At 44.0% G+C, this 23942-nt stretch overlaps 2 protein-coding genes across 3 annotated transcripts; both read right to left on the bottom strand.

The window, feature by feature from the left end:
• Positions 1 to 8074: 8074 nt before the first annotated feature.
• Positions 8075 to 9070, bottom strand: LOC143015457 (putative C-type lectin domain family 20 member A). The gene is made up of 3 exons (XM_076169446.1): positions 8868 to 9070; positions 8354 to 8678; positions 8075 to 8270 (listed from the first exon to the last, which is right to left on the bottom strand). Exons 1-3 carry the CDS (start codon positions 9068 to 9070, stop codon positions 8079 to 8081), a joined length of 720 nt encoding a protein of 239 aa, XP_076025561.1. The 3' UTR covers positions 8075 to 8078.
• Positions 9071 to 18161: 9091 nt separating this feature from the next.
• LOC143015455 (macrophage mannose receptor 1-like) lies at positions 18162 to 22537 on the bottom strand. 2 transcript variants are annotated; one of them, XM_076169442.1, is made up of 5 exons: positions 21132 to 22537; positions 20175 to 20374; positions 19207 to 19635; positions 18695 to 19010; positions 18162 to 18611 (listed from the first exon to the last, which is right to left on the bottom strand). In XM_076169442.1, the coding sequence occupies exons 2-5, from the start codon at positions 20339 to 20341 to the stop codon at positions 18420 to 18422; spliced, it is 1104 nt and encodes a 367-aa protein (XP_076025557.1). In that variant the 5' UTR covers positions 20342 to 20374; positions 21132 to 22537; the 3' UTR covers positions 18162 to 18419. The 2 variants fall into 2 exon arrangements, with proteins under 2 accessions (XP_076025557.1, XP_076025559.1); XM_076169444.1 differs by having other exon boundaries at positions 20175 to 20369.
• Positions 22538 to 23942: the final 1405 nt, after the last annotated feature.

The raw sequence follows: 23942 nt of genomic DNA, 5'->3' as shown, positions 1-23942 counted from the left end.
AGCGCAGAAGAAATGGCGTCCTCTGTGGAGCAGTTTGGGCAGTAAGCAAACTCAAGCTGGTTGAGTGTAGGGGAAAGTCTAGAGATGATATGGTCCTTAACTAGCATACTCCTCCACATTAGTGTGATGGTTGTCCGTTGCAGCCTCCTTAAACATGTTCCAGTGCATTCAAAGCAGTGCAACATAGCTCCTTCAGGCCACACTCTCACCTGCCTCACCGTGGGTTTGTCTCTGGTGAGCAGGGGCCTGTATGAATGGATTAGCATAACAGAGAGTGTGTTCATGCCTCTGGTTGCAAAATCCACATGCTGATGGAAATGAGGGAGGACTGTCTTCATATTTGCGTGATTGAAGTCCCCTGCAACAGTGAAAACACCCTCCGGATGTGTAATTTGCAAGTCACGGATGTTTTGGTAGAGAACACTCAGGGCATCCTTAGTATTCGAACTGGGTGGGATGTAAACTGCCATGATGGTGACAGTGGTAAATTCCCTGGGTAGGTAGGAGGGTCCCCCCCCCCACCCCCATTTTGGGAACCACTGGCTAAGCCGATAGCCCTCCCCGGCTGCTGCGTTTCTGTTTTCTATGACACCGCCTACCTCTCTTTCTCTCTGCTGCGTAGTTCGCTGGATCTCACTGGCGCAATAAGTCCTTTCGCTTCCTGGCATCCATCATCTCCCAGGACCTCAAGTGGGAGCTCAACATCAGCTCCCTCACCAAAAAGGCCCAGCAGAGGATGTTCTTCCTGCGGCAGCTGAAGAAGTTCAGCCTGCCAAAGACAATGATGGTGCACTTCTACTCTGCCATCATTGAGTCCATCCTCACCTCCTCCATCACCATCTGGTTTTGCTGCGTATCATCCGCTGTGCAGAGAAGGTGATCATGCAATCTGCCATCCCTCCGGGACCTGGGCGCCTCCCGGACCCTGAGGGTGGTAGGCAAGATTAAGGCCAACCCCTCCCACCCCGGAGACAAACTGTTTGAAACCCTCTCCTCTGGCAGGAGGCTGAGGTCCATCAGGACCAAAACCTCACGCCACAAAAACAGCTTCTTCCCCTCCGCAGTGGGCCTCATTAACAAGGCCCGGGTCACTCACTTACTGAATGATCAGAACAGTCCTGCACGTTTTGCACAAGGTGTACAGTTATTCTATTAATTCTATTTATATAAATATAGTTATAATGTACATACTCTCCTCTCCATGTACACACTAGTCTGCACAATTATACATTTATTTATAGGCTCTTTATTGTTATTTAGATATTCTATACAGTTTCTGTAAGATAACTGTTATTGTTAACTGTTATTTTTAGATGATCTTTTTTGCTCTTAATACGTTGATTGCGCCAACTACCAAAGCAAATTCCTTGTAAGTGAAAACCTTGAGACGTTTCTGATCCTGATGTTCAATTGGAACACCACACAGGTCTGAGAGAGCAGGTGTGGCTCTGTGTCATGAACACCAACGTTTTTCAGATAAAAATCAGGACAGTTTGTATTTATAGAGGTTTTTGCATAGGTCACATTTCTGGTTGTCAGTTGTGTGATTTTACTAAACCAAATTCTTAGGGAAATGATCTCCAAACTCCTCCTCATTCAGCATTTAGATGTAAATGAGCTGAGAATTGTCATGTTTAATCCCTTTACAGAGACACAGAGGGAAGTTTGCCTTTACTCACTACTTTTACTTGGGAATGCAGTGACACATTCACATTAGACCCTGACAGGCCGCCTTCATTATGCACTACAGAACACAAAGCTCAAGCAGTTTGCTCTCTAACTGATCCTTCTGCTTTAATTATGGAAGTATTCAATATTACCAATCTATAAGCTGTGTTTTTGAGTAGCCAATATCTGATCCTGTAACAAGTGACTTACCAAATACACTGCTCAATAAATTAAGGCAGGGGTCTTCAACGTTTTTCAGGCCAAGGACCGCCACACTGAGGTGGAGCAGGAACCCCCTACTATATATATTGTATAGAATTGCGTTTTATATCAAACTGGGCCTAGTGCCATGTATAAACATAGCTACCCTGTTATTGTGCATTCAATTCTAAGCTATTCAAGCCAGTGACGTGCGGTGAGGTCCGTGGCTGGGGAGGCACTGACAAATACATGAGGCACTGACAAATATATGAATGCAACAGCGAAGCATAAATTCACACCATTCAACTGGCTGCTTGATCATTGACTACTGGTTATGTTTCAGATCTCATATCAGCATTCTTTACACACACATAGGTACATATTTGGCCAAAGAAGAACAAAAATGTATAGCGGCTCAGAGAGAGCATTTGCTCTGCTGCACCCTCTGTGTGTTCTTCATTTGCCATCACAATTCCACAATTCATACTCATTCAATACAAATGAAAGTATTTACAGTCCACAACAAAAAGACAAATGTAGTTTTATTCTTTAAAATAACAAAAAAAATATCTTATATTGTTTTATATAATTTTTTTATAATTGGTCTTTCATTTTTGTGGTGGACTGTACAGCAGTGTGTGTATGCATGTCTTACCTTAACTCCATTCCCCTCTCCTTCTGACAAACATCTCTGTGACTTTGGTGTAAAGTCCTCTTTATCTTCTTTCAGTTTTAAAAGTCTCTCTGTCTCTCAGAGATTACTGACTGGGATGAAAGCCGTCATGCAGTGCACTTGACTTTCTCTACCTGACTTTTTTAGTTACCCACAATGCCATTTGTCTTTAACACCTGAAGAAGAACAATAGCAGAACAAGCCTGTGTGCTCACACACACACACACACACACACACACACACACACACACATAGAGGCAGAGGTACTGGTTGCCTCTCCTCCTGCTTTTTCACTGCAGCGTTATGTCAGATCAGCAGGACTATTTCTAGTTTGTCTGTTTTATGCATTTTTCAAAATTCATCCGGCCGGATTGAACCCCCTAACGGCCGGTTTTGGCCAGTTTGTGAGGGATTGCCCAATCCGAGAGGAGTCGCACTTCGAAATTTGCGATCTGCTGGTCTGTCTCGCCGGCCGGATCACCGGATCGGCTCGCAGACTAATTAAGTGAAGTTTGATAATTTCCCACGGCACACCTGACGATCTCCCACGGCACACTGGTGTTGAAAAACACTGCCTTAATGTGTGCATTGCTGACTGAAAGATAACATCTTCTGCCTCTATTTATCCGTTCACTACAACATGTTGGATCCATGTTAAGACTTTTGAATTTGTGGGTTTTTTTTAATTGTCGAATCAACCACAAATTTTGCGACCCCCATGTAGAACCTCCGTGGACCCCCCAGGGGGACCCCTTTTCCAATTGATTCTTCTCTAGGTTTGTGTTCTGCCTACAGTCCAATCAGGTTGCACAGGTAGTCCAGCTGCTCCAGCCAACACTGACCAAACTGTCAGAAAGAGACTCTGTGTGGGCTCCATCAGGACACATCAGGTCCTGTAGTAGGACCTGGACTCATAGCCCAGCCCAGCACCTCCATTGCCATTCGCCAGAGTACACCAGAATTTGCAGGTCTCCCGTTGGTGCCCTGTTCACAGATGAGAGCGGGTTCACACTGAGCACATGTGACTGAAAGAGTCCACAATGAACCTCTGATGCAGTTCCACAGATACAAAGACCAACATCAAACAGGTCACATTGGTGCTGCATACTGCACTGTATGCCTGTCTGTCTGCGTGCCTCTCTGTCTGTGTCACAGGATGAAACCGACTGACCCGAGCTCAGATTCAACAGAACCAAACATTTATTAAAAGTATACTGCCACAGAGGACGAGATACAAACTGGGGTACGTACGGGAGGAAACGGTAACAACCTGACAAAGAACACATGGAACACAGGAGCATACAAGACAGGGGAGGAGCCAACGAGACACAGGTGAATGACATCAGGGAAGGCAGGTAATCACGCTGAAGGGTAGGAAGTGAAGACGCCTGAGACAAGACAGTGAGTTTCAAAATAAAACAGGAAGTGACACAAGAGGTGACAGAATCAAAACTGTCTGCTTGTCTAAATCTGTCTGTCTGTCTGTCTGTCTGTCTGCCTGCCTGCCTGCCTGCCTGCCTGCCTGCCTGCCTCTCTGTCTGTCTGTCTGTCTGCCTCGGTGTCTTCCTGTCTGTCCACTCACGTACACGCACAGGAACGCACAGACAAACGCACGCACGCACACACACAGAGAAAACCGGGTAAAGTCATCATGAGCTAAAGTCTTTATCAGTCTAGAATGTGGTTGTCACATTGACTTTATCCTCTTTAACTGTACCTTAACGCCTTGCCCTATTTTCCACTAGCCTTTATACGATAACAACATCATAGAATTCCTGAAATTCAGTTTTGGCTTTTGGTTTTGGTGTGCCACCCAGACTTTTACTGTTCCTCAGACTCATCCTGATGGATGGAAATGAGATTGTGTTTGTATTCCATATTCAAATAGTTCTAATTCGGTATGCTTCAGCTGAAATTGTAACCAAAGTCAAGTCAAAAGTCAAATTTTACGAGCAAACTGGGATGGTCAACATGAAAGCATGACAATTTTAATGTTTGCTGATTCAACTTCTTATGCTTCCTAAAATACAACAGTAAACACTGAAGCTCTCATTATGATTTTGTGACAATTTACCAAAAACTGTAGAAAAAAAAGTTCAACATTTACTGTAGTTTGCAAGGGAGGCAGGAGCTCAGTGGGTAGAGCTCGTGCTTGGGAACCGGAGGGTTGCCGGTTCGAGTCCCTGCCGAGGTGCCCCTGAGCAAGGCACCAAATCCTCAATTGCTCCGCCCTTTGTAATGGGTGGTAATGTAATGTAAGTTGCTTTGGATGAAAGCGTCTGCTAAATGATCGTAATGTTAGTTTGAGGTCAAGTGGAGCCTCATGACTTTTGTTCTTAAAATTGAAATGTGAAATATTTATATGTAATATGCATATATATATATATATATATATATATATGTGAAAGATCTTCAAAGTTTTGTGTGTCTGACCTCTTCTGAAAACATGAGCTCATCAAACCAATATTTTGAGTTCTGTGTGTGTGTAAGTCAATTCATTGTTTCTCAAATAATCTCCTTTTCCTTAAAGACAAATATAAAGCTTAATGTGAAGGAGTACTGTTCATTAATAGTACTGAACTAAACATTTACTGGAACAAGCCGACTCAAGTTTAAAACGTTTACCTACAAATCTCTTATTTAAATGGCCAACTGGCAGATTCAGACAGGAACGCAGAATTACAAAGACACTCTTCAATCAAAACACTCAATTCTTTTTCTGTGGACAGCGGCGGTTGCCATGGCGCAGCAGTTCAATGCAAACAAGACTTCCCAAAAACTCAAAATCATAGGTGTGAGGTGCAGTAAAATTGTTCTCCACCCACAACTGCGTCTTTGTGCAAAATAGAAAAGACCATTAAATAAAGTCAAGTAAGAAAATGTGCGAGGAATGTTTGAATATGTATAAACAAACGTGCTGTTAACAAAACCTATCAATCAGTCATGTAAGTGTTTGTACTGCATTAGAGTTCCACATGTAAGTGACTCTTGAGCGCCCTCTGCCAGTGGGCCAATGCCACAGTCACCGTTTACTCAGATATCACAAACAGTATGATGATGATCACAGGCCTTCATCAAGAGAAGCTCTAAGGAGGAGATGTTGCCCACATTATTCAGGTTGTAACCGGGTTTGTGCTTCTCACACTAAACCATAACAATGATCGATAATTAGAAGCATTTTGACAAGGATGTCTTTGTTACAGCAGCTTTGAGCTTCTCTTTGGTTGGGAGATATATCAGTCAGTCATGCATGATGAGATGAGAGCTTAGATGTTGCTGCGGAGAGTAAAGTCAAGGCTGAACACTCGGGACATTTCCCAGTTATGATGAACAATGCTTCACCTTTGCTCATCTGCCATGACGCACGTTATCACTACATTAGTAACATGAGGACAGAATCAACCAACTTACTTTACAAATGGAAACTACAAAGTTGATACAATTCTTAAGTCTTATTCTTATGTCATCAAAACAATATTCCAAGTAATATGCAGATGCACATGTAAGAGGAAAATGAAGACGCCAGTGAGAAATGGAGTAAGGGTTGTGGGGTCAACATTAGCTTTGCATTTACAACCATGGTTATAGCTCCTGCCATTTGTTGTTTTGTTTATATTGTTTTCAACATTGTTGGGCATACGTACCACAGTCGAATCCAACATCCATGTGCTTTAATCTAGAGGGGGATGTACTCCCTTTGTTCACAAACAGACAGGAAAACCACAGATCCCAGGATTACCTAGGTTCCACCCTCTTTTCACACCTTGATGTGAAAGTGTCACTGACCTCCCTGTCACAGCATTGGTCAAATCTTAACCCTTGCCTGTGATGTCATTTGGGGTTATTTAAGGCACCCAAATATACGACTTCCTTCTCTTCGTGCTGATTGACTGAAGCAGATCCTTTGCCCTGGACTTTTATGCCAGTGAACACAGAACCTCCAAGACCTATACATCCGTTTGCCGTCATCTTTTTGTCTGACGGTGACTCAAATTGTGGATCAAGAAGCCACTAGTTCTTCTCTGTTCCTTCACATCAGGAAGACAACTCTCCAATTCCTTCAGGCGGAGAACCGAAGACTTGGAGCAAAGCTCAACACAATTGTGATTCTACTAAGTAAGGCTTTTTGGGCAGTTCTAGAATTAGATGAGTACATTGTATGAATGCTGTGTTTTCTATGGTTAGTTCTTCTGCTATTGTGTTCTTTGAGTTTTCTGACCGCGCCTCTCAGCACAGACCCTACATGCTGCATGCTCTCTTTGTCTCTCTCTCTTTCTCCTGTGTACTGAACCTTCCCCCATGGGTGTCGGTTGGTGATAAGACACACACACACACACACACACTCACTCACTCACTGGTCAGTGAGTGGCCTGGAACTGAACTCTCGATTTTGGCTTTCACCCTCAGCAGTTTAGGACTCCGCCCTCGGGGGATGGGTCAGCTACCCTGCACGCAAACACACACATGCTCACACACACACCTACACATGTAAGAGCTGTGTCTCCCATTTTGGTTTAATCCTGATGGATTCAGGACCTCCCACTTGTGGGTGTGTCAGCAACCTAGCCACTTCCTCTACATGCTAACACACACACACAGTTAATGTGAGTTAATAAATCTTTTCATATTATCACAGAAGTGTCTGGTTTTGAATGTTGTTTGATCCACTAAAGACCTCACTCCATCCAGACTGATTTCGAGTGCATTAACTAATCCTCAATTTGTTCCCATTTAATGAATTAATTGATCTAGTTATTTAATTAATTAGATCATTTTAATTGATAATAAAGAAAGTCCAAACCAGCAAAAGACTGAGCTACTTTGAAGCACCTGAGGCCTCATGAGAAAACTTTGTACCAGTACCAGAATAGATCAGTCGAAGAGTTTTATTCAAGGTTATTGATGTCAAACTATAAGAGTATGTGTTTATTAATTTGTATTTTCGTTTGAATTAATACACTTTATGACTCAAGATGTTAAATGTGATGGTACAAGTGTCATCTTTAGGCTGCATTAAAGGAATGGAAATATGATCTTCAAATGATCATATATGTATTATACTGGATAAAAGCTATTTTATTTTTAAATTTGGTGAGTCCAAATCAAAGGTAATGAAGATGGTTTTAGTGTCTGCCAGAGACCTGCAGTGCTTTCTACTGAACAAACATGACGGCGTGCTGCTTTAAGGCTGAACTCGTGTGACCCTGAGCTGCAGGTCAGCCAAGATCCAATCCAAACCATGGCTGCCCAAATGCACTGTATGAAAATCTTTAGGTCACATCTGTACCATCTGGTACAGGAGTACAAATGCAAACTGGCCTCTGTGGCAACTTGACGTTCATGTTTACTAGTAAGCGCCGTCCCTGTTGAACAAACAAAGTACATACAGAAAGAAACACCGTCTGACTACTCAAGAGACCCGTTTTGACTAAATTCACTCAAGTGTTTTAAATTTAATGTAATCATTATAACAATGGGCCTCATCTGGTAACAGAACTTTCCTCTAACTACACTGGCCCTCATTTTCACTGTGAGTCTACGCCATCTTGCTGCACAGGAAGTTCTTCTTCTCCATACAGTCCCTGACCTCCCAGGGCCGGCTGCCGTCAGTAGGAAGGGAGCCACAGCCATGCCCAGTGGCCGGACAGACAGGCAGGTCCTGGTACTGCAGCTGCTCCCCACTCATCCACAGCCAGCTTCCAGCCAAGAAGCGCAGGCCCGTCCACACCTGGAGGACCAACAAGCACATCCAGCACATATCTACTCCATTCTTATCTATGCTGATACACTGAACTTGACACAGACACAAACCTCATCAGTGGTGGCTGCTAAGATGTTCCTCACTGCATCCTGGTGGACCTCATCAGACGCCAGGCTGGCCAGGTCATACGTGTGGGCAGGATGCCCACTGAGAGTTCTGCAGAACTCCAGGGCCTCCTCCCAGGTTTTTTTCTCCTTCACCAGCCTTGGCGTATCCTCTTGACAGACAAAGTTACGAGTACTTTCACAGCCGTCACTGTTCCACTTGAGGTCATCTGAGATTGTGCCACAGTTGCGGTAGCTTGGATGCCCTGGAGCCCAGATTCTGAGGTCCGACTGCTTCTCTCCAACCCACTTCCACTCATCATCCACGTCCCTGTAGAGAGCAGGTAGAACAACAAGACCCCTTAAAGATTCTACTATCCTGCTGTGTTTTCAGTGTTAATTACATTAGTCCCATTCAGAAAGTTATTCTACATATCTGGCTAACTTTGTCATTTGAATAGCATCACAATCACAATCCACATACATGCTATAGGCAGTGAGAAAAAGAAAGAACAGATACCGAAACAGTCCGATCCAGGTACAATAGGAGTTGGTTTGTGTTACGCCTTTTAGATCTGTGATGGTGGCCAGGCTTTGCCTATTGTTCTTACAGACCTGCTGAGCCTCCTCCCAGGTCAGTGTTTCTTTCACCAATACGAATCTTCCATCACTGTTGCCGCACAGGGCGTTGCGTCCCCGCAAACACGCGTCTGACCAGGTCATCAAATAACTTGATGAATCTGTCCTGAGTTGTAAACAGGTGCAATTTCTAGGCAGAGGCTCTAAAGGATTATCCCAGTTTGTGTATTCAGAGCTGGTTATTGGAGCTTCATCCAGGCCTTCACTCCACCTCCAGGCTGCACTGTGGTTAACCCGGCTCAGCCCAAAGTAAACTCTGGAGGAAAGTTCAGGTAGAGTGGATATGAGTTGTCCCTCCTCCTGGTTCCTAAGGTAACCAAAGAGAAAAAAACTGATCAGTGAATCAAACTCCAACACAGCACTTGTGACAGCTCCTAAAGATGATGATGCCATTTAGCATTTGTCATCCATTACGTCAGATTATAATCCACTTTATTCCACCTGCCAATTTCGGGACTTTAAGATTAATGTCCAATTTTTTTCCCCCTTGCAGCAGGAAAGAAGGAGTAATTCTCCACCTGTTCATCGATAAAGACTGTCCTCATTCTTCATCTACAAACAGCACTTCAAATCAATTTAGAAAATCTGTACACTCCTGAGCTAAAAAAGAGGCACAGCGCCGCTCAAAGCACTTTCATTACCACACTTATTAGCACATATGAAAGGGGCAGTACAAATAACATATTTTATCATGAAGACAAACTAACCTGATGCTTGCCAGGTCTGTGTGGTGTGTCCTGCAGTATTCTCTCGCATCGCTCCAGGTTTTTTCCTCACTGACATAATGAAACTGCTTTCCTAATCCCAGCACACACTCAGCAGTCATGGTGATGAAGATGGTGAAAAAAGGCCCAAGCTGGTTGTTCTTCATACTTCCCTTGAACTTGTTCATGTGTGTTCTGGTGCTGACGAGATCAGGTCTGATTCGGTGTGAGCCTTCCAGGTGAGTCAGAGCCTTTATAAGGCTCCAGTCTTCCCTTCAGGCAAGCAATTTACAACCCAAATGCATCTCTGGAAGATCATCATGGTTGGCTGAGCACCTAAAGCGAAAGCACCTAAATGTTCCTGGTCTCCTGGTGGTCCTGTATATATTGGATTCTTCTTTAGTGGCAATTCTGGCAATTTTTCTGGGTATGAAATCAATTGAAGAGTGAAGAGTGAATGTCCATCAACACATTAAGTTTGCTGCTCTGCCAAGTGGACTTAAACTTCAATCTCAATAGCTTGGGGTTGGAGTATCTCGGCATCAATGTGACATGTACATTTTCAGGCCTATGCCTGCCGACTTTACAGCACCCATCACAACACTGAAGTCTCAGATGTAACAACCTGCTGCTCTCTTTAAATGGACGAGCAATGTCATCAAAATGAATGTTTAGCTGAGATTTCTCTACCTGTTTCAATCTTTCTTGATTCCTACACAAACCAAATGATCAGCGTTGTGCTTAATATACTCCAGAAACACTTTCAATTTGCAAACGCATCCCCCCTAGGTCCAGATCGCAACAACTCTCCCACATTGTTGGACTCTTCCTTTTTCTTTGACGGTTTCATAAAGGCATACAATGTTTCCTTGATATTCGGATGGTAGTTTTAACAGCTTTTCTAGTTTGTCAACACAACACAGATTGCCTGCAAACCCATTATTTAAGTACCTCCAAATCAGACCCTTGTCCTCTTAAGATCTTCAAAACTTCCTTTCCCCTTCTCTGGAACTAATGTGGGAAGACCTGCTTACATTCAGGACACCACTAAGAGGGACTGTTTCTGAGATTTATCATCCTGGACCTAGGGGTCCAATCCAACTCTAAAATAATGGGAGGCTGAGCTTGGACTCCAACTAGACACAAACTGGTGGGAGGACGTCACACAAAAACTACACCGTGTCTCATCTTGTGCTCGTCTCGCACTCATTCAGTTTAAGGTTATACACACGGTCCACTTCTCCAAATCAAAATGATCTGAAATGTACCGAGAGGTTGAGGACAAATGTCATAGATGTTTGAACCCATGCTACAATCTAAGCCACATTTTTTTCTTCTGCCCCAGGTTACACATTACTGGTCTGATTACTTTAATATGATGTCCACCATATTGAGAACGCAGTATCAACCTTCTCCTCATAAGGGGACTCCACTCGACTAATGTCATCGAAACATTGCACAAAAAGAAATCACCAGTTTCACATCTGTCCAGACAGCGTTTGCTCTTGAAGTGGAAATCCCCCACCCCTCCCTCTGTCTCACAATGGCTGAAGGACACCATGGTATTTCATAAACGCCAATGGAAATGGAATGGAAACCATTTCTATCTTCCGTCAGAGATCTACAGGTTAAGCCAGACTAATGACTGGATACTTATTGCAGGCGGGCCAGCATGTGGGTGTGTGAATGTGGGCTTGTGTGGCTGTGAGTGTGGCGGGGTTGGTGTCAGGGTTTCTCCACTTTTTTCTTCTTCTGCTGTTATCTGTTATCTCTTCGCTTTAATTTACAGGTACATCCCACATTCTTGTTCTCTTCATTGTTTTCAGTCTCTCCTTTTTTGTTATCTTTTCTTCTCCTCTATATGTAAAACCAAAAATTGGATGCTCATTGTTATGTCAGATGCTTTCTTCAATAAAAATATTGAGCCAAACATATCGCCTGTCAACGTGTTTGAGCTAAAAGTGCCAAAGTGTTGTTAAATGAAATTTAACCAACCCAAGTTCGTGTTACGTCCTCCTTGAATTTGCACAGATGTTAAATGCCAGGATGTCTGCTGGCACACAGTTCGTATGCGTGTGGGTAGATTGAAGCTTTTTGCATGCTGAATGTCCCCCCGTAACCTTGGAGTTTGTTTACAGTTTGATCTCAAGCGTGTCCTATGAGAGACATTTGAATCGACCATATTGGAATATGACCTGCATGAAAGCCCTCTGCACAAACACTCTCCCATCCAGCAATAGGAACATAAACTACGGATGTGAGCAGTTCCTACAGGGTGGGTTGACCGGGTTTCTGTGGACTGGAGAGGAGATTTCGACACAAACTTAAGTTTACTCATTCACTTCATTTAAGTCAATATGAAAAATCTCATAGTGAAATTTTATTTTAACATTAGACCAAAGAACAAATTCTGAATTACATTTCATGTTTAATTGGAACACCACACAGGTCTGAGAGAGCAGGTGTGGCTCTGTGTCATGAACACCAAGGAGACAGAAATCATGACAGTTTGTATTTATACAGATGATTTTGCATACGTCAGCCTGCCAGCTGTGTGATTTCACTAAACCCAATGACTTTGAGGGAAATGGCCTCCAAACTCCTCCTCATTCAGCATTTAGATGTAAATGAGCTGAGAATCTTCACGTTTAATCCATTCACAGAGACACAGAGGGAAGTTTGTCTTTACTCACTACTTTCACTTTTACTTCCCTACATTTTGGAATGCAGTGACATTCACATTAGACCCTGACAGGCCACCTTCACTACGCACTACAGAACAATCACAGCTTAAGCAGTTTGCTCTTTAACTGATCCTCCTGCTTTATTTATGGAAGTATTCAATATGACCAATTTGTAAACTGTGTTTTTGAGTAGCCAATATCTGATCCTGTATCAAGTACTTCTGTATGCATTACATAGGTACTACATGCTGCTTTCTCTTCATAATGGCCAGTGCAACGTGGCCAAGCTATATCCAGAGTCTGTCTGCCTGTCTGGGTGTCTGCCTGAAGCTCTATCAAAATGCACAAAATGACAAGAAGCATAGATGAAATAAAAAGGTGAAGGTGTGTGGCTCATGAGCATGTAGGAGGAACATGCAGACCACACTGACACATTTTATATGGTGCCTTCTTAAATCACTTCTGTACCATCTGGTGCTGGACTACAAATGCAAACTGGCCTCTGTAGCACCATGACGTTCATGTTTACTAGTGAGCGCCGTCCCTGATAAACAAACCAACAAAGTCTACATACAGAAAGAAACACCATCAGACTACACAAGAGACTCAATTCACTCAAATCATTAAATTAAATGTAATAATTAATTCTCTAATAATGGGCCTCATCTGGTAACAGAACTTTCTAACTACACTGGGCCTCATTTTCACTGTGAGTCTAGTCACTGAATCTTGCTGCACAGGAAGTTCTTCTTCTCCATGCAGTCCCTGACCTCCCAGGACCGGCTGCTGTCAGTAGGAAGGGAGCCACAGCCATGCCCAGTGGCCGGACAGACAGGCAGGTCCCGGTACTGCAGCTGCTCCCCGCTCATCCACAGCCAGCTTCCAGCTAAGAAGCGCAGGCCCGTCCACACCTGGAGGACCAACAAGCACATCCAGCACATATCAACTCCATTCTTATCTATGCTGATACACTGAACTTGACTCAGACACAAACCTCATCAGTTGTGGCTGCTAAGATCATCCCCACTGCATCCTGGTGGACCTCATCAGACACCAGGCTGGCCAGGTCATACCTGTGAACAGGATGTTCACTGAAAGTCCTGCAGAACTCCAGGGCCTCCTCCCAGGTTTTATTCTCCTTCACCAGCCTCAGCGTCTCCTCATGACAGACGAAGTTACGATTATTTCTGCAGTTGCCACTGTGCCACTTGTGGTCTTTTCCTGAGATTGTGCCACAGTTGGGGTAGCTTGGATGATTTGGATACCAGTTTCTGAGGTCTGACTGCTTCTCTCCAACCCATTTCCACTCATCATCCATGTCCCTGTGGAGCGCAGAGTTATTTGTGATTGAGGATGAAGTTTTTTGTGTATAAATTATTAATCAGATTTAACTTTTCATCATTTTGAGAGAGCTACTACGAAGATGCTGTGTAAGCAAGTTCAGTGTATGCACACACAGACATGTTGGGTTTCCCCTACTGGCCTGTGCATCATGACAAACATGCAGCATGTGCATGCACAACCAGAGCTGTACAGTGCTGCTGGAAATAAATGCCACATAAACGGTGCAATGCAGAGCAACTGATTTCATAGGCAGTGAGAAAAAGAAAGAACAGATACCGAAACAGTCCGATCCAGAGACAAGCGTTGATGGTTTCTGTTACGCTGTTTAGATCTGTGATGGTGGCCAGGCTTTGATCATTGTTCTTACAGACCTGCTGAGCCTCCTCCCAGGTCAGTGATTCTCTCACCAATAGGAATGCTCCATCAATGTTGCTGCACAGGGCGTAGCGTTGCCGCAAGCACACGTCTGAGTGAATCTTCTTATAATATATATAATCTTCTCTGAGTTGTAAGCAGGTGCAATTTCTGGGCAGAGGCTCAAAAGTATTGACCCAGTTTGTGTATTCAGAGCTGGTTACTAGGGCTTCATCCATGCTTTCACTCCACCTCCAGGCTGCACTGTGGTTAACCCGGCTCAGCCCAAAGTAAACAACGGCGTGATGGGGTAGAGTGGCCAGGAGTTGTTGCTGCTCCTCCTCGCTCCTAAGGAAATCAGAGAGCAAGGAAACTGATCAGTGAATGAATTCCATGAATGACCTGGAATGTCCGACCTCATGTCTCCAGTCTGCAGTCTGAGGGAGGCGATCCCAAAACACGCTGGAAAGAAATAAGTTGTCCCACTTTACAAAGCTCACTGCATATTTTCTCAGCTTCAATTGTCAAAAACAAATGTTGGGAGCGCCTCGTGTGTCTGAGTAAAGTAAGGCCCTTTGACGTGTCGAAGTAATATTGGGAGATACAGATACATTTGATTGTATTTATCGTTATTATGGGAGAGGAAACTGCTCCTGTTTTGTTCCATCTGGGAGAAGCAGACGAAAGGTTTGCCGTCTTTTATTGTGATGGATCACAGTGAACACACACAATACACATTTAAATAAAATTTCCATTTCATCTCTAACACAGCAGGGAGTGAGTGGGATCTTAAACTTCTTCAAATTGAACTTTGCAGTATCACACCTTGATATGCAAATAAGAGATTATACACAGCTGACAATGACTTCTGTTTCTGCACCACATCACCATCACATGGATTGAGGTAGAGATTGCTGCTACCGAATTTTACCAATCACCTGACTGCCACATTGAGTTAACTGCTAATGTCAATGTGGAGTTGCCAAGTTTGTGTTTGTGGGCACTTCTGTGGGATCAAAGAGACAAAACAACTACATAAATAGCTCAAAAGCTGTGGGTATTTGAATGATGGAGCAGAAAAATAAGTTGAAGACAAACTGACCTCACGGTTGCCAGATCTGTGTGGTGCATCCTGCAATGATCTCTGGCTCCAGCCCAGGATTGTTTTTGACCAACATAAATGAACGTTCTTCCTAATCCCAGCACACACTCAGCAGCAGTCAAGATGACGGAGAAGGTGAAAAGGGGTCCAACCTGGTTGTTCTTCATACTTCAAACGTCCCTTGTTCTTTTGTGCCGGTCTGTCCTGTTTGTTCAGATCAGTTCCATCCCAGGTTAGTTTGTTCAAATCTGATCCTCGTGTGTCAACAGAAGCTGACGACAAGGTGCAGTGTTGACCTAAAGGCAACAAGGCAAGTCCAATGGCACGAGAAGACATGATTGCAAGAAGCTTAAAAGAAAACTGGACCTTTCATCTGCAAGAGTCTCACAGAAACATCAGGAGACAAACAAGGACGATGTGGCAAGCAGCAAGGAGGAGACGCATGAGTAATTGCTGATTAGTTGAAGAGTGGAATGTGAACCACACACACACACACACACACACACACGCACACACGCACACACGCACACACACACACACACCAAGAGAATAGGGATAATCTCATCATGAGTCTTTATCAGTTGTCACATTGACTGTGTCCTCTTTAACTCAGCCTGTCTGATGTGCTCATGTTTTAAAAGTGGTCAGACACACAAAACTTTTTTTTCTACAGTTTTTGGTAAATTGTGACAAAATCGTCACCACAGAGAGAAGGAGCCATAATGAGAGCTTCAGTGTTTACTGTTGTATTTTAGGAAGCATAAGAAGTTGAATCAGCAAACATTTTCATTTTCATGCCTGCATGTTGACCATCCCACAGTTCGCTCTTAAAATTTGACTTTTGACTTGACTTTGGTTACATTTTGAGCTGAAGCATACAGAATTAGATCCATTTGAATATGGAACACAAACACAATCTCATTTCCATCACACAGGATGAGTCTGGGGAACATGTGGCAGTGCCTGTGTGAGGGTCACTACTCTGCCTGGGGAGTGGACAGCGGTTGTTGCCATGGCACTGCAGTTAAAGCAGCATGCTCATCAGCAAACAAGAATTCTTAAAACCTCAGTCATATGTGCGTGCGTTAGATGCAGTAAAATAGTTTTTCCACCCACAACTGCCTCATTGTGCAAAATAGAAAAGACCTTCAAAGAAAGTAAAGTAAGACTCCAGTTGAAAGGTGTCCAAGCTTTCTGATGTTAATAATAAACACTGGGGCCAGCTGTAAGGCAATGGCATTTCAGATAAACAGGAGAATTTATTTATTTTTTCTCAACAACAACTCTTGAAATTAGTAAGTCTATCTTAAAGACTTGGGCATCAGCGTCTTGGTTGGCGTGGCTCAGGATGGGAGAGCGGGTGTCTTAAATTTGGGTTTGCGGTTTGATTACGGGCTCCTCCTACAGAATGTGTTTTTAAGAAAGACATTGAACCCTTAAGTGGTCCTGTTGGTTGGCTCTTTGCATGGTAGAGAGAGCGGCCAATCAGCCCTGTGGAGAGCAACATATGAACACCAGGGTCATGTGAACTATAAAGCACCTCTGAGCTACTTTGGAGCAACTGAGGCCTCATGGGAAAACTTTGTACCAGTATCAGAAAAGATTTTCATTGAAGGTTATTGATGTCAAACTATAAAAGTATGTGTTTATTTATAGGTTTTTTCATTTATATTAATACATTTAATGACTCAAGATGTTAAATGTGATGGTACAAGTGTCATCGTTAGGCTGCATTAAAGGAATGGAAATATGATCTTTAAATGATCATATATGTATTATAGTTGATAAGACTTATCTATTTTCAAAGTCCAAATCAAAGGTAATTTAGATGGTTTTAGTGTCTGCCAGAGACCTGCAGTGCTTTCTACTGAACAAACTTGCCGGCGTGCTGCTTTAAGGCTGAACATGTGTGACCCTGAGCTGCAGGTCAGCCAAGATCCAATCCAAACCATGGCTGCCTGACTGCACTGTATGAAAATTCTTTCTGTATGGTTCCTTCTTTAGGTCACTTCTGTACCATCTGGTGCAGGTGTACAAATGCAAACTGGCCTCTGTGGCAACTTGAAGTTCATGTTTACTGGTGAGCGCCGACCCTGTTAAACAAACAAAGTCTACATACAGAAAGAAACACCGTCAGACTACACAAGAGACCAGCTTGAGCAACTGAACAAGGTTCAGTGCTTGGACCAATACTATTAACTCTATATCTAGTTCCTTTAGGTAAAGTAATTCAGAAACACAAAATGTTCACTGCTATGCGGATGACACCCAAATTTCTCTATCAATAAAGCCAGAGGAGTCCAGTAATTTAAATAAACTCCAGGCAGCCTTAAGGACATAAAGACCTGGATGTCCTGTAATTTTCTCCTGCTTAACTCTGACAAAACTGAGGTTATTGTGCTTGGCCCTAAACGCCTTTGATACACATTATCTGATGATGAGTCATCTTTGATCAGGATTTGTCGTTTAACGGCCACATAGAACAATTTTCAAGGACTGCATTATTTCACTTACACAATATCGCAAGAATCCAGCACATTCTGTCACAGAATGATGCGGAAAAACTTCACCTCTATGCCGGATTATTGTAATTAAGTATTATCAGGCTGCCCTGATACGTCCCTAAAGACTCTGCAGTTGGTCCAGAATGCAGCTGCACGTGTTCTGACCAAAATTAAGAAAAGGGATCATATTTCTCCCATTTTAGCTTCGCTGCACTGGCTTCCAGTAAAAACCAGAATAGAATTGAAAATCCTTCTGCTCTCTTTCAAAGCTCTTAATGGTCAGGCTCCATCTTACCATAAAGAGCTCGTAGTACCATATTAGCCCCCTAGAACAACGTGTTCCCGGAATGCAGGCTTACTTGTGGTTCCTACTATCTCCAAAAGTAGAACGGGAGGAAGAGCCTTCAGTTATCAGGCTCCTCTCTGTGGAGATGAAGACCCTGTCCTGCTATACTAGTTGTATTAATATCATTGGTCATGTTTACACTTGGACTATCATTTTTGTTGCTCTCTCTCAGAGTAAGTCTGTGAGAGTAAGTCTCTAAGTGCTGCTCATGGGGGAATGTTGGGATAACGTTTGTTGTGATTCGGAGCTATATAAATGAAGTTGTATTGAATTGAATTTAACTTTGACTCAGTTTACTCAAGTGTTTTAAATGAAATGTAATCATTATAACAATGGGCCTCATCTGGTAACAGAACTTCCCTCCAACTACACTGGCCCTCATTTTCACTGTGAGTCTACGCCATCTTGCTGCACAGGAAGTTCTTCTTCTCCATACAGTCCCTGACCTCCCAGGGCCGGCTGCCGTCAGTAGGAAGGGCGCCACAGCCATGCCCAGTGGCCGGACAGACAGGCAGGTCCTGGTACTGCAGCTGCTCCCCACTCATCCACAGCCAGCTTCCAGCCAAGAAGCGCAGGCCCGTCCACACCTGGAGGACCAACAAGCACATCCAGCACATATCTACTCCATTCTTATCTATGCTGATACACTGAACTTGACACAGACACAAACCTCATCAGTGGTGGCTGCTAAGATCTTCCTCACTGCATCCTGGTGGACCTCATCAGATGCCAGGCTGGCCAGGTTGGCAGGATGTCCACTCTGAGTCCTGCAGAACTCCAGGGCCTCCTCCCAGGTTTTTTTCTCCTTCACCAGCCTTGGCGTCTCCTCTTGACAGACAAAGTTACGAGTCGTTTCACAGACGTCACTGTGCCACTTGAGGTCTTCTGAGATTGTGCCACAGTTGCGGTAGCTTGGATGCCCTGGAGCCCAGATTCTGAGGTCTGACTGCTTCTCTCCAATCCACTTCCACTCATCATCCATGTCCCTGTGGAGAGCAGGTAGAACAACAAGACCCCTTAAAGATTCTACTATGCTGCTGTGTATTCTTATTCTGCATATCTGGCTAACTTTGTCATTTGAATAGCAGCACAATCACAATGCACATACATGCTAAATGTCCTGCACCGTCTACTGCAGAGCAACTGATTCTATGAACAGTGAGAAAAAGAAAGAACAGATACCGAAACAGTCCGATCCAGGGACAAGCGTTGATGGTTTCTGTTACACTGTTTAGATCTGTGATGGTGGCCAGGCTTTGATCATTGTTCTTACAGACCTGCTGAGCCTCCTCCCAGGTCAGTGATGTTGTCACCAACTGGAATGTTCCATCAATGTTGCCGCACAGGGCGTACTTGGTCTTCACACATGATAATGAGTGAAACATCTTATAACTTGATGAATCTGTCCTGAGTTGTAAACAGGTGCAATTTCTAGGCAGAGGCTCTAAAGGATTATCCCAGTTTGTGTATTCAGAGCTGGTTATTGGGGCTTCATCCAGGCCTTCACTCCACCTCCAGGCTGCACTGTGGTTAACCCGGCTCAGCCCAAAGTAAATACTGGAGGAAAGTTGGGGTAGAGTGGACATGAGTTGTCCGTCCTCCTCCTGGTTCCTAAGGAAACCAAAGAGCAAAGAAACTGATCAGTGAATCAAACTCCCACACAGCACCTGAAGCTGATTTAGCATCAGAGTTGTTGATCCTTCTTATTCCACCCGCCAACTTCTGGACTTTAAGATAAAGGTCCAACTTGTTTCCCCCTTGCAGCAGGAAAGAAGGAGTAATTCTCCACCTGTTTGTCAATAAAGACTGTCCTCATTCTTCATTACATTACGATCATTTAGCAGACGCTTTTATCCAAAGCGACTTACATTACATTACCACCCTTCACAGAGGGGGGAGCAATTGAGGGTTCGGTGCCTTGCTCAGGGGCACCTCGGCAGGGGTTCGAACCGGCGACCCTCCGGTTCCCAAGCAGAAGCACTACCCACTGAGCCACTGCCTCCCTTCATCTACATACAGTGCGCTTCAGATTGATTGAGTCTTTACGCTCCTACAGAGTTACAAAACAGACACAGCACCACTCAAAGCGTGTTTATTATCACGCCTATGGGCACTCTTATTAACGTATTTTATCATGAAGACAAACTAACCTGATGCTTGCCAGGTCTGTGTGGTGTGTCCTGCAGTATTCTCTCGCATCGCTCCAGGATTTTGCTTCACCGACATGATGAAACTGCTTTCCTAATCCCAGCACACACTCAGCTGTCATGGTGATGATGAAGATGATGAAAATAGGCTCAAGCTGGTTGTTCTTCATAGTTCAATTGAACTTGTCCAGGTGTGTTCTGTGCTGATGAGATCAGGTCTGATTTGGTGTGAGACATGCAGGTGAGTCAGAGCCTTTATAAGTCTCCAGTCTTTCTTTCAGGCAAGCAGAACAATTTACAACACAAATGCATCTCCGGATGAACATCATGGTTGGCTGAGCACCTTTCATAGCAGGGATTAAAGCTTCCTTTGCTGTTTGCCACCTCTTTCCTGTGCTGCAGCTTTTCATCTGCATGATGTTTTCATTCTAATACACCTGGTCTCCAGGCTGTCCTGTCTATTTTCAACATTTTTTCTGGGTATAAAATAAACCTTTTGGAAAGTGAATGTTTCCCATGAATAAAAAGGGAATGCACCTGGAATCCCCTTTATTCTCAATAGCTTGGGGTTGGACTATCTCAGGATCAAGGTGACATGTACATTTTCAGGCCTTTACTTTAGGACGTTACTGCGCTCATCACGACACTGAAGTCGGACTTTCTGAGATGGAACAACTATTCTCTTGGAAAGATCAATGTCATCAAAATGATAGTCATACCGATAAGTTACACGACTGGATCGACTCCCCTGACCTCACCTGGTGCAGGCTGGAAGCCCAATCGTGCGGCATTTCCTCTACCACAGCTGCCTCAACTTCTCTCTCCCAACTAAGATCTCAAAGTTCACCAAAAACCCTGTGATATAAAACAATGCAGGACAGCTGACCGGTCTGACGGGGGGGTGGTTTGCAGGCGACTGCTTCGCAATTCTGAGGCTCCCAGAACAGACACTCTCCTTACCAAGGCACTGTCCCTGACCTCCATGCAACACTGAAGAGGCGAGTCAGGCAAGAAAGCCCTACAATGTCCAGAGCCTTCAGCATCTCAGGGTGGATCTCATCTGGATGAGATGTGGGAGGTGGGAGTTGAAGACTTTGCGGACAGGGGCCTCCGCTGTAGATATACAGTATAGAACCTGGTCCTCTACACCACGTTTATTCTGAAACTCAAGAAAATCAAATACACATGGAGGGGACACGCTGATAAGTTCTGTCACAGTGGAAACCATTTCTATCTTACTTCACAGATCAACAGGTTATGCCAGACTAATGACTGATGAATGACTGATACTTGAACAGTGAATAATAGAGCTCTCCTTTCTGTGTTTCTTTATTGCAGGCAGGCCAGGATATGGGTGTGTGAATGTGGGCTTGTGTGGCTGTGAGTGTGGGGGGTTGGTGTCAGGGTTTCTCCACTTTTTCTTTCCCCTTCTCTGCCCCCTTTTCTCTTGCCACAGCCCAGGATGCGTGTTGATACAATGAAATTAGACCAACCTAAGTTCATGTCACTTCCTCCTTGAATTTGCACAGATGTTAAATGCCAGGATGTCTGCTGGCACACACTCATATGCGTGTGGATGGATTGAAGCTCTTTGCATGCTCAGATTTTGTTTAGAGTTTGCATGAAACCCCTTTGCAGCCAAACAAGCAACTCCTTCTTAAAACACTCTCCCATTCTGCAAGGGGAACATCAACTACGGGTGTGAGCCGCTCCTACAGGGTGGGTTGACTACGGTTTCTATGGACTGGAGAAGAGATTTCAGATACGGTTGAGGTCTGCTCACTGCTCCTGAACATACGTTTACTCATTCACTTCATTAAGTCAATATGAGAAATCTCATAGTGGAATTCATGCCAGTTTGTATTTATACAGATGTTCACAACCTGCCAGCTGTGTGGTTTCACTAAACCTAATGATTTTTAGGGAAATGGCTTCCAAACTCACCCTCATTCAGCATTTAGATGTAAATGAGCTGAGAATCGTCACGTTTAATCACTTTACAGAGACACAGAGGGAAGTTTTCCTTTTCCCAAACTCATAATATAATAAATACACCGACAGCGTGAAAGCTCGGGGTAAACGACGTTAGTACTCATGAACTTCGTTTTATCTCAGCCTTCTGTCTCTTCACCATTTTAACTTTTACCTCCCCACTCAGAGACGGCCATCAAAGGTGAGCAAATTAGCTTTTTTAACGAGTGTAGTATTCTGTGTGAGGTGAGTTGTGAGGTAAGTCGGTTCTCTAAGACTGAAGTGAGCAGACAGAGAGAGAGGCTTTTGTGTGTGTGTGTGTGTGTGTGTGTGTGTGTGTGTGTGTGTGTGTGTGTGTGTGTGTGACTGACTTCTGCTTTTACTGCCTGTTGAATCCAGATCACTGATGGAAACGTTTGCAGTCTTTCAGTCTGTCGCAGAACCGCAGAAACTCTAACTCACGCACGCACACAGGGGGGCGCTCTCAGGCACAGGGGGCGTAACTTCCTGATATTACAGAATTCAATGAGATCAAAACAAGAACCAGGGGGGCGGAGCTTCCGGCTGTAGTAGCCTTACGGAGCTGCACCACCTTCCAGAACGTCTGCTCGGCCACACACACACACACACACACACACACACACACACACACACACACACACACACACACACACACACACACACACACACGGTCAGGAAACCTCACAGGAAATTTAAGGGTTGAACTACTGTGACTCATACAAATATATCAATCTATACCAAACATATACCAAAAATGTTCAGATGGCACAATAGATATGGTCCTGATCTCACACTCAGCTGGTTGTCATGGTGAATACAAACTTTCATACTTTGTTCTGTGTTGCTGTTTTGATGGCACTCAGGAAAAGCACAATTTGTGATTTGTCAGGTTTAGTTCATCACAACACAAAACGGGCTTCCAGTCTTGTAAGATTCCCTTAGAATGTTTCCCAGACGGAGCAGTGAGCAGGAAGCTGCCCGGTGGTTTCATACACAACATAGATAAAGACGAGGAAGACAAGACCACATCTGTTTAAGACAGACGAGTCACACAGTGCTTAGACTCAATGAATAGTACATGCTTGAGATAGATAGATGGCGATTCAGTCAGGTGACAGTGACACAATGTATATGCTGACACCTTTAAAGGTTGTATAAGACCCTGATGACTGGTCAGCATTATGTGGTTACCAGATATTAAATGGTCGTAAAACAGTTCCAGGAAAGTCAGATGCCTTCTATCAGAGGAGACAACAGCCATGAAAGTGGAGAGTTGAGTTCAGAGAAACATCGACACATCTCACATTACTTTCGTGGAAAGCACATCAGTGTGTGTTTGTGTGTGTGCGTCACATGAATGTGATTCAATATCAGCACTGTGCATCTTTCTCCTCCAGCTCAATGAAACTGTTGTTGTGAGGTGGTCATGCTCCTTCCCTCCATGTTTGTACTTTGGTCTGCCTTCTCCCCCCTTTCCAGTGGCATGGGTCTGCTTACAGACGGACAGACTGTTCACCTACAAACCAGCGTCTCACATGGCTGCGGCTTATCTGAACTCTCTCTCGTTCAAGTTGATGCTCTCTCACAATCTCTCGCCTGGTGCCTCCACATCGAGACCCTAAACCTCCATCCAGACTCTTCTGCTCCGTGGTCCTGAGGCGGTGGACTGAGTCACCAAAGTCCCTCTCTCATAACTCTTTCATACCTGATCTCTACATATTTTATGTCCTGTGATTCCACTGTGGATCTTAGCTTCTTGTCTCTTCCTGGGGTTCTCAT

This window comes from Genypterus blacodes, unplaced genomic scaffold, assembly GCF_046128005.1.
Source record: "Genypterus blacodes isolate CSIRO-AG114 ecotype Tasmania unplaced genomic scaffold, CSIRO-AGI_Gbla_v1 ptg000202l_1, whole genome shotgun sequence".
In the NCBI taxonomy this organism is placed as follows: domain Eukaryota; kingdom Metazoa; phylum Chordata; class Actinopteri; order Ophidiiformes; family Ophidiidae; genus Genypterus; species Genypterus blacodes.
The sequence above is the reverse complement of the archived record's forward strand: the minus strand, read 5'-3'. Positions and strand labels throughout refer to the sequence as shown.

Excerpts from the sequence above, each read along its gene's own strand:
- LOC143015457 (XM_076169446.1), bottom strand. The coding sequence starts at position 9,070 with ATGACCTGGTCAGACGCGTGTTTGCGGGGACGCAACGCCCTGTGCGGC. Across the intron at positions 8,679-8,867 it reads ACCTGGATCGGACTGTTTCG|GGACGTGGATGATGAGTGGA; the intron begins GTATCTGTTCTT and ends TGCTCTCTACAG. Across the intron at positions 8,271-8,353 it reads TAGCAGCCACCACTGATGAG|GTGTGGACGGGCCTGCGCTT; the intron begins GTTTGTGTCTGT and ends TTGGTCCTCCAG.
- LOC143015455 (XM_076169442.1), bottom strand. The coding sequence starts at position 20,341 with ATGAAGAACAACCAGCTTGAGCCTATTTTCATCATCTTCATCATCACC. Across the intron at positions 19,636-20,174 it reads ACAGACCTGGCAAGCATCAG|GAACCAGGAGGAGGACGGAC; the intron begins GTTAGTTTGTCT and ends TGGTTTCCTTAG. Across the intron at positions 19,011-19,206 it reads CCCTGGATCGGACTGTTTCG|GGACATGGATGATGAGTGGA; the intron begins GTATCTGTTCTT and ends TGCTCTCCACAG.